General features: G+C 33.6%; 1 protein-coding gene across 1 annotated transcript; it reads right to left on the reverse strand.

The window, feature by feature from the left end:
- Positions 1 to 3,380: 3,380 nt before the first annotated feature.
- On the reverse strand, positions 3,381 to 4,310 carry LOC100928662 (putative olfactory receptor 5AK3). The gene has a single exon (XM_003773869.1). The coding sequence runs from the start codon at positions 4,308 to 4,310 to the stop codon at positions 3,381 to 3,383; it is 930 nt and encodes a 309-aa protein (XP_003773917.1).
- Positions 4,311 to 16,553: the final 12,243 nt, after the last annotated feature.

Raw genomic sequence — 16,553 nt, forward strand, 5'->3', positions numbered from 1 at the left:
GTTGGAGGGGGTTGGCTTAGGAGGTGATCTGTTATCTTTCCTTGGAAATATTAAATCTAGACTTGATAACCATTTCTCAGATATAATACAGAAGGGATTGTTCATCAATTGTAATTTGCTTTATTTCCTTCCAAAGATAAGCTTCCATGATTCTGGGTTCAATGAATCTATTCTCTCTCTTGTTCTGCACATCAGAGTTCATTCTAGTGGATCTCCTGTAGATACCAAATGCCAGTGTACCCTGCCTCACAGATAAATCAGTAGCACTTAAAAGCATTCACATAAATACCAGTTGATACCAGGACTTTTAAGATCTTCTATCTGGGGTTGCTCAGATCTCCAATACAGGGAATCCCCTGCATCTAGTTCTTAAATGAGCTCTTTGATATGTTTTTTAAAGTCTATGGAGACATTAAGAGTTGAAGTTGGGCACCTCCAGGACATCTTACCTAGGATGTTGGAAATTAAAGAGACTCTGACTTCAGAAGGAACAAGTATCATTTTTTTCTTTCCTGTGAACCCTAGTCTAATTGCTCCAAGTTACTTTTATTTTTAGATCTCAACAGCTAAGGAAATATTGTCATTTTTCTCTTTGGCTCTTTATTGCCAACTGATTCTTGGGACTTAGAGAATGGAGCACATACTAAGGGACTTTTTTTTCTTTGGTCTTCCACTTTCTCCAATGGGTATATAAGTAGAGTCATTGATAAGTTATAGCTGAGCACTGAACAAGTAAATGTTACTATTGATCATCTGCAATCTGTGATGCAATTATCTCATAGGATTACAATGGGCAGGACTTTGGCTCAAGGACACCTAAAATTTAAAGGGAATCAATAGAACTTTCGTTCCTTTGGCAAGAATAATTATGTAATACAGCAAATGAGCAGATGGTAAATTACCTTCCTCAATTTGATTTAAACCCAGGTGAGCTCCTCTGTGACCTGCTCTGATTGCTTTTCTGGGTCCCTAGCAGTAGATCTGTGAAGCTCTTCAGTAGCAGGAGATATCTCTATGTTTGCCCTCTCGTCCTGTCCCCAACCCAAGTTGCTAATGTCCCATGGTCTTGGTGACCTACTATCTCCCTCTATGGGCCTTCTCTAAATATGAACTTTATCCTTAATTTCCCCCCCACAAAATATCTAGTGGTTATATAGCACTTTAAAAGTTTGCAATATATATTAACTATTTCCTTTCTTTTATCCTTACAATAGCCCTGTGAAAGGGGTTATATTATTATCCCCATTTAATAGATAGAAAGGAATTGATGTTTAGAAAGGTGAAAGTATTAGCTCAAGGCCACACAGCTAAGAAAATGGCTGTTAGAATTTGATTTCAAATCTTCCTGACTCTAGCCCACCACTATTTCTGTACCCTTTAGCTGTTTCTAACACAACTGTTTTTGCCTGAAATGGAGTGGAAGTGGGATGGAGTATGCTTGGCCCAGTCAACTCTTTTAGTGAAATACCAGTCAGTGGCTTTTATTGGGGTGGTGGTGGCATGCGAGGTTACTTTGCCCCTGTCTCTTGTTGGTACCATCTACAATAAGCAGCCAAGACATTTCTTTGCTAACCCCAAGAGCAAGAATTGTGGGATTGTTAGCAGGAGGCTACTGCTGGCCCCTCCCCCAGAGAAGAGAATTAGACATCCTTAGGCAATTGATTTTAATGAACAGATCACCAAGCTTTTCAATCAGTGTATGTCTTATTTTGAAGCCATTGACTAGATTTACATGAGTGGAGAGGGCTCAAAACAGTTCCTTCTCTTATTTCTGAGAGGCACCCTCTATCAGTTTGTTAATATTGTCAATGTGTACTCAGAACAAAGCTGTTCACTCCTAGGGGACCAAATGAAAAGAAGCCTCAGGATCTGTTTGCTATAGCTCCATATGTTAGCATTATGGAGTTTACTGGAGGCCTGCACATTGGCAGCAGAACTCTAGCTTCTGCTAAACTCTTCAGTTTAAGTCAATTCAATAAGTACCTATATAGAGGCTTGAGCTACTCTTCATCCTACTGTAGGGGGACAAATGGCTGAATCTGATGTTTTATTCTACTCCACTGTGACTTTTTGGACGTTCCTTCACAGTCAGACAATAATCCAGGGTATTGAATAGTTGTCTCTTTAGACTTTAAATTAAAAAAGGATAGAGATGTTTAATTTGGGGGTCACAAAACCATCTTGTGGAGTGTATTAGAAGATATATAATCTTGGATGGGAAAAATCTACATCTTCAGTTTCACTAATCTCTAATCGAAATATATTTGATTCAATTATGAAATAATAGAATTATATTCTGAAAAGGTATAAAAAGCCTACCAAAGAAGTCCTTGGCAAAAAAATAGTGGACATAGGGATGTTATTTTTTTAAATTTAGAAAGGTTTCTTACCACTCTGTTGGTATCATAAGAGTATATTCTATTTTCTTTGGCCTGCGTATCAATCTTTTCTGGGTAACTAGCTGTATATTTTGGACAAATTATTGTCTGTATTGATCCTATGTGTTTTTTTGGTCTGATGAGGGGGAGGGTTTGGACTAAAAGATCATTAATATCTTTTCTAGATTTAACATTTTATGACACAATAACTCTCTGAGTTTTCTATAAAGTGGGGACAATATTACTATTACAAATGGTTCTTCTGCCAAGCTATTCAGATAATGTTTGTGAAGGTATTTTGGTAAAATATAAGCAAATACTCTCATCTTCATAAGGATGAGAGCGCTAAGCATCTTCGGCACTAAGTATTCTATGGGATGTCCCCAAAGACTTAGTGCACTTTAAGGCTATTTATAGCTTAATGAGTTAAAGTTATTGTAGCTTAAAACTGCAGTACAACTTTTGGGAAACTTGGTTTGTGATTATTATGTTATTATTATATTAAATTTGGGGAGATATTAGTAAATATATTTTAGACATTATTGGAAGGCTTTCTAATGCCTATTATTATATTTATTCTAATATCTATTTCTAATATCCCCACATATCTTTTAAAAATTTTCAGCTTATTTATTACATTCTCCCATAGTTGAGATTTCAATGAAAAGCAACAATAACAAATCTAGCATTTACCTTGTGATTTAAAGTTTGCAAAGTATTTCATATAAATTATCTGATTTGGGTCTTACAACAACCTTGGAGCAAGGTGGTATTATTATACCTTTTTTACAGATGGAGAAACTGAGGCTAAGAGAAGCTAAATGATTTGTTCTGAGACACAGAACTAATAAATGTCTTAGTTGTGTTTCAACTCAGGTCTTCCTGATTCCATGCCTAAAATTCTCTCTACTATCCCATGTGACTGCCAAAGAAGGGAAATAGTATGGATGTTCTTTATTCAGATGCATTTCTGAACCAATGCTCTGGAATACAAGTCTTGACTCATAAGCAACTCTTTAATAGAACTTTCATGGCCTCTTTGACTTCTTTATTCCGAAGACTGTAGATCAGGGGGTTCAACATGGGTATTACAATACCATAAAACACAGAGGCCACTTTATCATTTTCCTGAGATTCACTGGAAGAGGGCTGTAAATACATGTAAGAGAGCGTCCCGTAGAAAATAATGACGGCTGTCAGGTGGGAGGCACAAGTGGAGAAGGCTTTGTGTCTTCCTGCAGCAGAGGGCATCCTTAAGATAGCAGCCAGGATATAAACATAGGAGAGAAACACAACTAGCAAGGTGCTTGACAGATTAAAACCCACAAAGACGATTAACAACATGATATTGATATCAATATTAGAACAGGAAAGGGCCAGGATTGGGGGCACATCACAGAAGAAGTGATTGATGGTGTTAGAATTGCAGAAGGTCAATGAAAAGGCAAAGCCCGTATGTACAGAAGCATTCAGAGATCCCATGAAATAGGAACCAGTGAGTAGCTGGATGCATGCCCTCTGGGACATGACCACTGCATAGTGTAATGGGTTACAGATGGCCACATAACGATCTATGGCCATGGCAGAAAGTAGGTAACATTCGATTGTGGCAAATGTGGCATAAACCAACAATTGCAATAGACACCCTAAGAAAGAGATAGATTTGTTGGATACCAGGAAGTTCAGTAGCATCTTGGGAGTGATCGCAGAGGTGTAACAAAGATCAACAAAAGCCAAGTGTTGGAGGAAAAAATACATGGGAGTGTGAAGGCGGGAATGACATTTGATGAGCAGGATCATCCCAACATTTCCCACTAAAGATATCACATAGATGACCAGAAACACTAAGAAGAGAATGTACTGTAGTTCTTGCCGAACTGCAAATCCCAGTAGAATGAATTCAGTCACTCTGGTACCATTTCCTTGTGCCATGTCTTTCATATCATCTGAAGAAGAAAAATAATTCAGAGTAAAGCATCAGAAGGAGATTATTGACCTAGAATTAGGAATGGAATAATTTTTTTTTTGTTTCATGCTCTTATATCTTCTTTCATTTTCTGAGTTTGATTTTAGGAGATTACCACAGATAAAACCCAATTTTTTCCCCTCTTCCCCCCACCCCCTTCCCCATTTGGCAGGTAGACCAATACATGTTAAATATGTTAAAGTATATGTTAAATATGATATATGTATACATATCCATACAGCTATTTTGCCGCACAAGAAGAATCGGACTTTGAAATAATGTACACTTAACCTGTGAAGGAAATAAAAAATGCAGGTGGACAAAAATAGAGGGATTGGAAATGCTATGTAGTGGTTCACAATCATTTCCCAGAGTTCTTTTACTAGGTGTAGCTGTTTCTATTCATTATTGAATAAGTGAAACTGATTTGGTTCATCTCATTGTTGAAGAGAGTCATATCCATCAGAATTGGTCATCATATAGCATTGTTGTAGAAGTATATAATGATCTCTTGGTCCTGCTCGTTTCACTCACATCAGTTCATGTAAGTCTCTTCAGGCCTTTCTGAAATCATCCTGCTGGTCATTTCTTACAGAACAATAATATTCCATAACATGCATACACCATAACTTATTCAGCCATTCTCCAATTGATGGGCATCCACTCAGTTTCCAGTTTCTTGCCACTACAAAGAGGGCTGCCACAAACATTTTTGCACATGTGGGTCCCTTTCCCTCCTTTCAGATCTCTTTGGGATATAAGCCCAGTAGAAACACTGCTGGATTAAAAGGTATGAACAGTTTGATAACTTTTTGAGTATAATTCCAAATTGCTTTCCAGAATGGTTGGATCCATTCATAATTCAACCAAAAATGTATCAGTGTCCTGGTTTTCCCATATTCCCTCCAACATTCATCATTATCTTTTTCTGTCATCTTAGCCGATCTGAGAAGTATGTACTGATATCTCAGAGTTGTCTTAATTTGCATTTCTCTGATCAATAATGATATAGAGCATCTTTTCATATGACTACAAATAGTTTCAATTTCTTCATTTGAAAACTCTGCTCATATCTTTTGACCATTTATCAATAGGAGAATGGTTTGAATTTTTATAAATTTGAGTCAATTCTCTCTATATTTTAGAAATTAGGCCTTTATCAGAACCTTTGAATGTAAAAATATTTTCCCAGTTTATTGCTTCCCTTCTAATCTTGTCTGGATTAGTTTTGTTTGTACAAAAACTTTTTAACTTAATATAATAAAAATTGTCTATTTTGTGATCAATAATGATCTCTAGTTCTTCTTTGGTCACAAAGAAGATCGGCTTCCTCCTCCACAGATCTGAGAGGTTAAACTATCCTATGTTCTTCTAATTTGTTTGTAATGTCATTCTTTATATCTAGATCATGGACCCATTTTGATCTTATCTTGGTATAGGGTATTATGTGTGGGTCAATGCCTACTTTCTGCCATATTAGTTTCCAATTTTCCCAGGAGTTTTTGTCAAATAGTGAATTCTTATCCCAAAAGCTGAGGTCTTTGGGTTTGTCAAACACTAGATTGCTATAGCCCATTGTCAGTCTCTATTTCTTACCTATGTGACAATAGGAAATTACTTAACCTTTCACAATCTTAGTTTTATATACATGCAAAAAGGAGATCATATCACCAGTATTTATTATTTCACAGTTTCCAGGATAATATCTTGTAAAATTTTAAATGATGCTTAAATGATTTATTAAAATCCCTCTAGTATTATTTAACAGTTCTAGAAATGCTATCTTTAACAACATGAAAGAGAACAAAATTACAAGTATAAACATTGATAAAGGAGAGAAAAACATCTCAAGTTGGTGATGACAAGGAGTTATCCTTTGGAAACCTGAGAAAATCAGTTAAAAACAAGATGAGACAATTAATTTCTTTAGCAAAGTTTGTCAGAGGCAGCATAATTCATATATTTTTTTCATTACGTCTCAAAAGCCAGGAACTCACTAACACGATACTCACAAAACCCAGAAAGATACAATAATAAGAGAAATTCCCCTATCATGTCTGTAAAGGGTGTTGAAAGGAGGAGAAACAAGATATTCCAGTGTCATAAAACCCCCAGATATCTGGGCTTTAACTTATCAAAACACTGAGATGATTTATAAAAACAACTATAAATACTCTCAACAATCCAAGGGAAAGAAATATTTGGAAAGATATTCATTATTTAGGTTTGGGACATGCCATAACAAAACATATTGCTGCTGCTGGCATTCATTCATAACTCCATTGATCTCTCTCTGCTATCGCCCACCTTCCCCTATCACTGGGCAGTTCTACCATTAAATCAAACACATTTATTCACTTCTATTGATTTACATTTGTCACCTAGTGACCTGGTTTAGGAGCTCATTCTCTCTAGCCTGCTCTATTGAAATAGCTTCTTAATTAGTATTTGCTTTCTCCAGTGAATCTCTTCTCCAATTTTTTTATGCCATGACAAAAATAATTTGCTCAAAGCAGAGGTTTAAGTGTGTTATTTCTCTTCTCAAGATCATTCATCGGTTCCTGATGGTTAGCCTGGCATATTTAAAGCCCTCCAGTGGTTCTATTCTACCAATTTAGCTTTATTTCACACATTTTACATTGTAGGGAGACTGGATTGTTAGTTTCTCCCCAAATCAACTTTCTATCTTTCATCTCCATGCACATATTCTAGTATTCGGAAGGTGACTCATTTATGTTATCTTTCTAAAATCTTATTTTTTTTCAAGATTTATCTGATGTATTACCTTCTCCATGAATTCTTCCCTGTTCTTTCTAGCTAAAAAGGTTCTTAGCCCTTTTTATCTTACACAGCTCTTTGCCTGGATCTCACCTATTTTTTCATCACTCCCTACCTTTGGTAGGTAATGTTTATATGACTATTATCAAGTATAACATATTGTATACTACCTACACAAATAGGTGGCCGTCTTAAGTTGTTCAGTCATGTTTAATTCTATGTGACCCTATGGATTTTGTCTACTAGGTTTTCTTGACAGTGATACTGGTGGCTTGCCATTTCTTTCTCTAGTGTGTCCTCATTTTACAGATGAAGAACTGGCATAAATAGGGGTTAAGTGACTTGAGCAGGTCACAAAGCTAGTAAGCATCTAAGATCAGATTTGAACTCATATTTTTCTGACTCTAGATATAGTATTCTATCTACTATATCACCTTGCTGGCCCCATAGAAGTAGGTAGTATTTAACTACTACTTCTACTATGAGTGTGTATATATTTGTATGTATGTATAGTCTTCTCTTGTACTGTGCCTGATACATAATTGGAATAATACATAGTCAACACAACATTTTGTGTTGACTTGAGTTAACTTTCTGTGTCTAAGTATCTTGAAATGTACCAGTTGTTCTAAGTGTTTTCTAAGGTCTTTCCAATTCTAAATCCAATGGTGCCTGTGACTGACATTTATCAAGCAGTTTAATTTTGCAAAGCAAAATATCCTATCTTGTACTGGCAAAATATTTTAAAATTTCTAAGCAACTTTTCCTTAGATCATTTGATACCTGGGCCTATTTGTTTCCTTGAGGATCAGTCAGTCTTTCCAGAATATGGAAAGTCCTGCCATCTCATTCATTCCATCAGCAATATTTCATACTCCTCATTCTTTTTTAATCACAGAAATTCAGTATTTTTATGTCATTAACAATATTCAGAAAAAACAGATAAAAATAATTCTTAAAATAGCAACATTTTCAATATTGTGTAAGTAGCCCACCAATACTTAATGAATTGATAACAAAGTTGACTAGACATCATCTTAACCAAATAAATGAACTATAAATACATGGCTAGATATTCAATATTCATGGTTAAGTTGAGCTAATATAGTAGAGATGAGTATAATTACCAAATTCCAATGAAAATATTAGGTTGTACTGAACAAAATACCAATAGCATACCTGCTAAGATGATGTAAAATGTTAATAAAATTCATAAGGAGAAATACAAGGCCCAAAAAAAATCAATTATGAAAAATAAAAATGAAAGGGAGGACAGGTGATTATATTCCTAGAGCTCATATATTATAAAGCACATACTCCTTTTTCATTGTGACTTTACTGAGAAAGAAATCCTACTCAGTCTTACAACAGCTTCTCTGTCTCTTCACACTGGCCCCTCAGGCTTATTCTCTTGAGAAACTGGAATAGTCACTGCTCATTGAGAATAGTGGGTGATTGGATTCATTTTAGAGGAAATGATATCACTTTGGATTTTCCTGTTTATATTAGGGACAGACTGATTGATATCTCAGATGACATCCCTTCAGTACCCCTAATGCAGAATATACATTAGCCAGGGCATGGACTTGGGATCCATTCTCCTGAGTATCTATGGTCTCAGAGGAGGAACAGTGATCATTATCTGTTTTCCTTCAGAGTTAGACATGAGCCAGCCTCCTAGAATAGAATTCCCATTATCATCATTATTATAGTTGTTTTCAAACTTAAGTATTAAGGGATTTATTTAGCTGTATGATAATTAAGAAAGTCAGCATGGCAGTGTAATGACTATCGATCTGTCATCTGATAAATGACTTTCTCAGTCAGGAAAATATGAAATCAAGTTTTGCCATGGGACACACTGGTTATAGTACCCCACTGAACAATTCCCTTATTCTCCCAGTACCCTAAATAATTTTCTAAGTAGAGGAGATGACACTCTGAAGCAACAGAAGTAATTCTTTTATTGTCATGGCAATCAATATGGAAACCAATAGTCTATTTCAGAGGACAGTCCATTTTCTGTAAGAGAAAGCCTTTGGAACTTGACTAGAACATGCTACAGTTGTGATACTGGAATGATTTGGGACTAATGCTAAGAAATCAAGTGGATTATGAGGAGCTTTTAGCAAGTAGTTCTTGACATTGAACACACACACAAGATGTAATTCCTGACATTTCATCCTGACATTTCATATGTCAGATTTAGAGTTGAAAGAGATTTTAAAAATAATCAAATCTAGTCTGTTCATTTTGTAAGATAATTGAGGCAAGTCAAGTCATTCAGCACTAATTAAGCACTTCTATTTACCAGACACTGTGCCAAGCAACAGAGATACAAATACATGTTAAAAAAAAAAAAGAAAGCTTTTGCTTTCAAGAAGCTTAAATTCTAATGGGGAAGGGAGAACACATAATAAAAATAAGAGCTGAAGAATCAGGGGTAAAGGGAGATATTTGGACATGGTAGGAAAGTCAGAAGCAAAGTTGGGAAAAGAATAAATGATGGGCCCATCCTCAAGATGGAGATTCTGGGAGGAATTCACTAAGAAAGAAGGGGTCTTGAGGTGGAGGGAGACCACAGAGATGAAAGAATTTTCAGTCAGAAGAAAGTCAAGATATCCTTGCAGCTTAAAGAGACAGAAAGAGATTTGTGAGAATCTCAGAGAAATTAAATTATTTGCCCAGAATCGTATACCTAAGAAAGACTGAGAGTTTCTACTTAAAGCATATAGAGACACAGAATCACAATTTTAGAGCTGAAAGGAAATGCATTTAATTTACTTCAGTCCCCTCATTTTACAGATGAAGAAACTGAAACCCATAATTATCTAAATCCACATAGGTCCTAAGTTGTAGACCCAGGATTTCTTTACTTTCTTTTGAAATTTATAATTCATTTTTAAGTTAAATACCAAAAAAAAATCCATATAAGCAGTATATCATAAAAGAGGATTCATTATACAAACATAAATTTTCATTTCATAATTTATTGTTTTTGAAAAATTATGTAACAAATACTGCACATCATTTCCAAAGCTAACTTGCTTTTTTATTCTTTGTTCTAAGTTTACTTTTGTTCTCTACTGTGCATTTAAAATTTTTTTTCTTTTTCCTTTCCCATCTTGTCCTAGCAGGACTTTTTTAACTTTTTTCATTTGTGAACCTTTTTTCCTGAGAAAATTTTATGTAGCCCTGCGTATACAGGAATATAAAATAACTAAACAAATTATAATAATAGATATAATTTATTAAAACTAATAAATAAATACACATAGGACAAGAAATTAAAATTTCATGATCTCCCCATTCATTATTGTGACCTCATATGTGGTCTCAACTCATACTTTAAGAAGATTTGCCCTAGAGAAGGATATTTTTAAACAAAGTATGTATATATACATGTAAAACCATAGTAAATTTACTTGTATTTATCAGTTTTTTCTATAGATATGGATAGCAACTTTCTTTATGTGTCTTTTTTAGTTAATTTGGTTATTTATTTTTCCATATCCCCTCCAACATTTGTTGCTTTTCCCTTCTATTATTTTAATCAGTCTTACAGTTATAAAAAAATGTCAAATTTGTTTTAATTTTTATTTCTCTAATTGATACTAATTTAGATAATTTTGTATAGAATTTTGATTTATTCATATAGAAATTGCCTGTTCATAGTTTTTGACCATTTATCTATTGGGAAATGATTCATATTTCTAATACATTTATATATTTGGGATATGAGACATTTATCCACCAAACTTTATCTAAAATTTTTCTCCCAGTTTTCTTTTAATCTTGGCTATATTGATTTTATTTATACAAAACCTTTTATAGTTAATGTAATCAAAATTATCCATTTTCAATCTAACATGTTCTCTGTATCTCATTTATTCATTAATTGTTCTCTCCATAAGTCTAATAGGTAATATATCCCATGTTCTATTTTTTAAAATGATATGATTCTTTATATCTACCTTATGTGTCCATTTTGAGCTTTTCTTGGTAAAAAGTTTAAAATATTAGTCTATGCTCATTTTCTGTCAGATAGCTTTCCAGCTTTTTCATCACTTAGAAAAACACATAATGAATTTTTACTCCAAAACATTAAATCTCTACACTTGTCAAATATAATTACTATAATTATTTTCTGTTGTGCATTGTATTTCTTCTCTGTTTTACTGATTTGCCTTTCTGTTTCTTAGCCAGTAGCAGATAGTTTTGATAATTTCTGCTACTGCTAAACATCTGTCCTTTATGATTTTAAAATTAGTTCCTTTGATTTTCTTGACCTTTTGATTTTCCAAATGTATTTTGTTTTTATTTTCTAGCTCAGTAAAACAATATTTTTTATAATTTAATTGGATTGACATAGCTTTATATAAACTGATTTATTTATACAATCTTCTTTAATCATATTACCTCTGTCTATTCATGAGCAATTTCCAATATGTTGTTTTAATTTTATATTTACATTTATTCTTTATTTTTTATATTTTATTTAATCAGTATCAAATATTTTATCGTTATGTTGATGTAGTTACTGGGGTTGTTTTCGTAGGGATACTCCCAAGTATTTTATACTGTCTAACTTATTTTAAATGGAGTTTCTCTTACTGTTTTCTTGCATGGCTTTGTTGGTGACTTATAGAAACTGATGGGTTTATTTCATATCTGGACACATTGCTAAAATTGTTTTCACTAACTTTTTAATTGGATATTTAGTGTTTTCCAAGTATATCATTTACAAAAAGAGACAATATCATTAACTCATTGCCCATTCTGATTCTGTCAATTTTGTTTTCTTCTCTCATTGTTATTGCTAGCATGTCTAATATAAAATTAAATAATAATGGTGGCAATGGGCATCCTTTTTTTCCTCCTGATCTTACTTGAAAGGCTTTTGACTTATAGTCATTACTAATAATGCTTGCTGATGGTTTTAGATAAATGCTTTTTATCATTCTAAGAAAAAAATCTATTTATACCTATTCTTTTATATATGTGTGTGTGTGTGTGTGTGTGCATGCGTGCACGTGCACACACAGGCGTATGTGTATGTGTATTTAAACAGGGATGAGTCTTGTATTCCATCAAAAGTTTTTTCTGTATCTATGAATATAATAATATTATTTTTGTTATTTTGTTATGATATAAACAATATATTGTTGGAATCTGATTTTTAATTCATTCTGCTATTTTCATTTTATTAGTGAGTTCAATCCCCACACACTAAAATTTATAATTACTACTTAATATTTCCCTCTATTCTATTTATTTTTTATTCTTCTCATTCTCTTTTTTTACCCTTTCCCTGCAAACACATCTGATTTAGTTCTATCACTGCCTTCCTAATTCATACTTTTAAAATGAATCCCTTCCTCATTTTCCCCTTACCCTCCTACTTATTGATCTACATACTCTTCTGAAAGTTCTTCCTTTATTGTGTCCCCTTGCCCTCCTATTTCTTTATAAATTTAGAAAACTTTTCTGTCATTTTATGTTATTCCCTCTTTAACCTAGTTCTGATAAGAATAAAAATCCAGCCTGAATCCCTACTTCCATTTTTTCATTCATGTCTCATTTGTGCTTCATTTTACCTCTGTGCCCAATTTTATTTTTAAAAACTATCTCTTGTGCTCAACTCAATTTTATTAAAAAATAATACCTATTCTTAATTCAATCTAAGCTTTCTATTATTTATGCTCTTTTAAATTACCCAAGAAATAATAATATTCTTAAGAGTATGGATAACGTTTTCTCATATAAGAAGTAAATAGGTTGATCTTGTTAAATCCCCTTTAGTTGGTTTTTAATGTTTATATTGTTTCTTTTGAAACTATGTTCAATTCTCCATTGAGATCTGATCTTTTTGACACAAATGCTTAGTCTTTCAATTCATTAAATATAATTTTTATTTAGAATTATGCTCAGATTTCTTGAATAAGTCATTTTTGATTACAAATCTAGCTCTTTTGCTTTTCAAAACATAATGCTTCAAACCCTTTTGTCTTTTAAAATAGAAGTTATTAAATCTTTTGTTATCCCAACTGTAGTTTTACAACATTATTTTTTTAGTTGATTGCAATATTTTCTCCTTAACCTGGGAACTTTGAAAGTTGGCTGTGTTGTTGCTCTGAATTTTGATTGTGAAATATCTGTGAGATGGTGCTTGATAGATTTTTATCTATTTCTATTTTGCCTTTTTTGTTTTAGTACATCAGGGCAATTTTCCTTAATAATTTCTTGCAATATTATATCTTGACTCTTTTTTATTATACTTTTCAGGTAGTCCAACAATTTTTATATTGTCTATATTCAATCCATTTTCTAGATCAGTTGTTTTTCTAAGTTAGTATTTTATATTCTCTTCTAGTTTTTCATTTTTTTATTTTGTTATTATTATTTCATGATGTCTTATACTGTCATTAGCTTCTCCTTGTCCAATTCTAATTTTCAAGGAGTTATTTTCTTCCTTGAATTTTTGGATCTCTTTTTCCACTATGGTATTCTGTGCTTCTTTTCATATTTCTTTAAGGAAAACTCACTTTTTCTTAATCTAGAACATAGAGGTGAATTCCACTAACCCCCCCTTTTTTCTGCTAGAATAGAGACCAATATTTTTCTATGAATATATAAATATGATTTGACAATGGCAAAAGCATAAGCAATGTAAATCTGTTGCACATTCACTTAATCCTTCTTATTTTCTAAATTTGCCTGTGATTGAGTTACCTAATGACTAGATGATATTCTGTTAGCAAATTTCAAGAAACTGACTTTGAAGAAAACCTAAGGAACTGTCACAGATAATTTAAAACTTCTAGTAAAAACCCCAAATAAGACATGTTTAGATCTTTGGTAGATACTTCTGCCAATTAAGTTGGGTGAGTTTCTGATGTTTGTAACAGCATCTCAATCCATCAATGGATGTGACCTTTATAATGTTGGCAATTTCAAATTCAACATATATTTATTAACTCCATACTATGTATAATCACTGTGTTAAACACAGTAGACCCAAAGTCAATAATGAAAGTATCCTTGCCATAGTGAGCTTTTAACCCTCTGAAAGGACATAACATAAACACACAAATAAATACAAAGAAAGTACTTAGAGAAGTTAGAGATCATCAGTAATAGCTGTAGAGGATTAAGGAAGGTATCATGAAGGAAAATGTCATTTGATCTGTGTTCTGAAGCAATATAGGTTTGAGAGAGGGCAGAGTTGAAATTAGTAATAATAGCAATCACTCACATTTATGTGACAGTTTAGGGTGTGCAAAGCATTTTAATATGTTAACTCATTTGAAAAAAAGTACTCAGGATGGAGATTCCAAACACTCCAAGTTTGGAGTCAGAAGATGGATGATTTGGGGAAAAAAATCCAGGAAGAAGGAATACATGGGAAGAGATATTAAAGTCAAAGAAAAAGAGAATTTCCAAGAAAGATGGTCAACAGTGTGTGTGTGTAGAGGTCAGAGATAATGAAGCCTTTAAAAATGACACTGAATTTGGCAGTTAAGTTTAGGTAATGATGCAGCAAGTTGGTCAGAAGAATAGAGCATGTTAAGGGACAGGTCAATTCTCTGAGAGCCTCCACAGCTGTGGATCATAGCATCTGAAACAGTTGTAAGGCAGCCTTTGTTGACACAGGTGTTGCAGACTGGGAATGAGATAAATTGGAGGCAGAGGGAAGAGGAGAGAGATCAGATAATGCAATGACCTCTCAGTCAGAGAGATCAGAGAACAGCAACTGCCTCTCAATCAGAAAGATCAGAGATCAGCAATGGCCTCAGTCAGAGAGGTCAGAGAACAGCAGCCTCTCAGTCTCCTTGTATCATCCTCTCACAAGAGAAGATCCATTCTGCAGGTGTGGGTTGGATCTTCAGCAGCCACTATCACGTGGCTCCCGTGTATTACAACAGCTCTCCCATATACTCCAACAAGAGCATATAAAAGTCAGATGGTGATTCTGTTTTAAAGGTGGAAATGAAGTAGAACTGCCAATACTCCAAAGTAATCACCTTTGATTATGACCTTTGAATACTAATAGGTTAGTACATGTTATGCTATTTTTACCAGGAAAAAATTGCACTAGGAAGATTGGGAAGAGCATCTGGACTTGAAGAATTCCAGTTTCCAAATTCCAAACCAAATTATTAAGGTACTCAGCAATTAGCTTTCAACATATCTTCAAGAGAGAAAATATCAAGACTGCAATAAATGACAAATAGTGTTATTTCCCCAAAAAGCAATAAAAGGGACTTGAATAATGAATTACTTGTATGCACAAGATGTAAGATGTTCAAGGGGAATTAAGTGCCACCCCCTTGTCTTCCATAAAAAGGAAAAGATCATGCAAGATTCTTTGATAACTCAACCACAGAGATAATTTGGTTAAAGCATTCTTTAGTTATTAAAATTAAATCAGGCACACAACATGGAGGAAAATGTTTTGAAAAGCTGTCCATCATTATGACTGAGTATGTCATGATAAGAAAAAAAAGGGATTCTCTGCAAATTACAAAGACTTCTGGCTAGAGTATGGTTTAGACTAGCTGTGTGTCATTGAATAGAGCATGGAGCTTTAAATCAAGAAGACTCATTTTCATGAATTCAAATCTGGCCTTATACAGTAATTGTGTGATCCTGGGCGAGTCACTTAAGCCTATCTGCCTCAGTTATTGTTTTGTAAAATAGACTGGAGAAGGAAATAGCAAACCACTTCAGTGACCTTGTTAAGGAAAACTCAAATGGGCTTATGAAGAGTTGGACATGACTGAAATGATTCCATAACAACTATATCAAAACAACTTATTAAAATGGATTGACTACTCAAAAAGGATCACCTTAGCAATTTATACAGGACCAATTAAATGAGTGATATAAATATTTATAGCTCAGACAATGACAAATATTTGTATCACAAGTCCATGAATTAATACTTCAATACAAATTACTAATATAATATATATAAATAGTCAAATAAGCCCAAAATTGAAGGGGAGGAGTAATATGGTCTTTATGCATATGGAAAACTGCCTAGTATTTTTAATGATTTCAAATTGCCTCAGTGTAAATATTTTTCTTCTTAATGCAAACATTCTGTTAAGAGTAATGAATGGTAACAAATCTTGGAACACCAAAATTCTGAAGAATCAGATGAATAGGTGACTCAAAGGGCAATAGAAATAGAAACATCCATGGATTCAAGTAGGCTGTAGAATGAATATTATCAAGATTACCCAAGGAAGGAATATATTTATAAATTTTAAGTGTAGTTTGTCATACTCTCCATAGTTGATCTCTTATTTACATATTAAAGCAATGAGATGGGATGTTCTCTGAACTGATCCAACATCTATCTATTAAAGAAAATAAATGAGACCCTCTTTGTTTGAATGCTTCTCTGAATTGGAATAAGAACTGAC

Source organism: Sarcophilus harrisii, chromosome 6 (genome assembly GCF_902635505.1).
Source record: "Sarcophilus harrisii chromosome 6, mSarHar1.11, whole genome shotgun sequence".
NCBI lineage: Eukaryota > Metazoa > Chordata > Mammalia > Dasyuromorphia > Dasyuridae > Sarcophilus > Sarcophilus harrisii.

Bases quoted from the DNA above. Each gene is read 5' to 3' on its own strand.
- LOC100928662 (XM_003773869.1), bottom strand. From the start codon at position 4,310: ATGGCACAAGGAAATGGTACCAGAGTGACTGAATTCATTCTACTGGGA.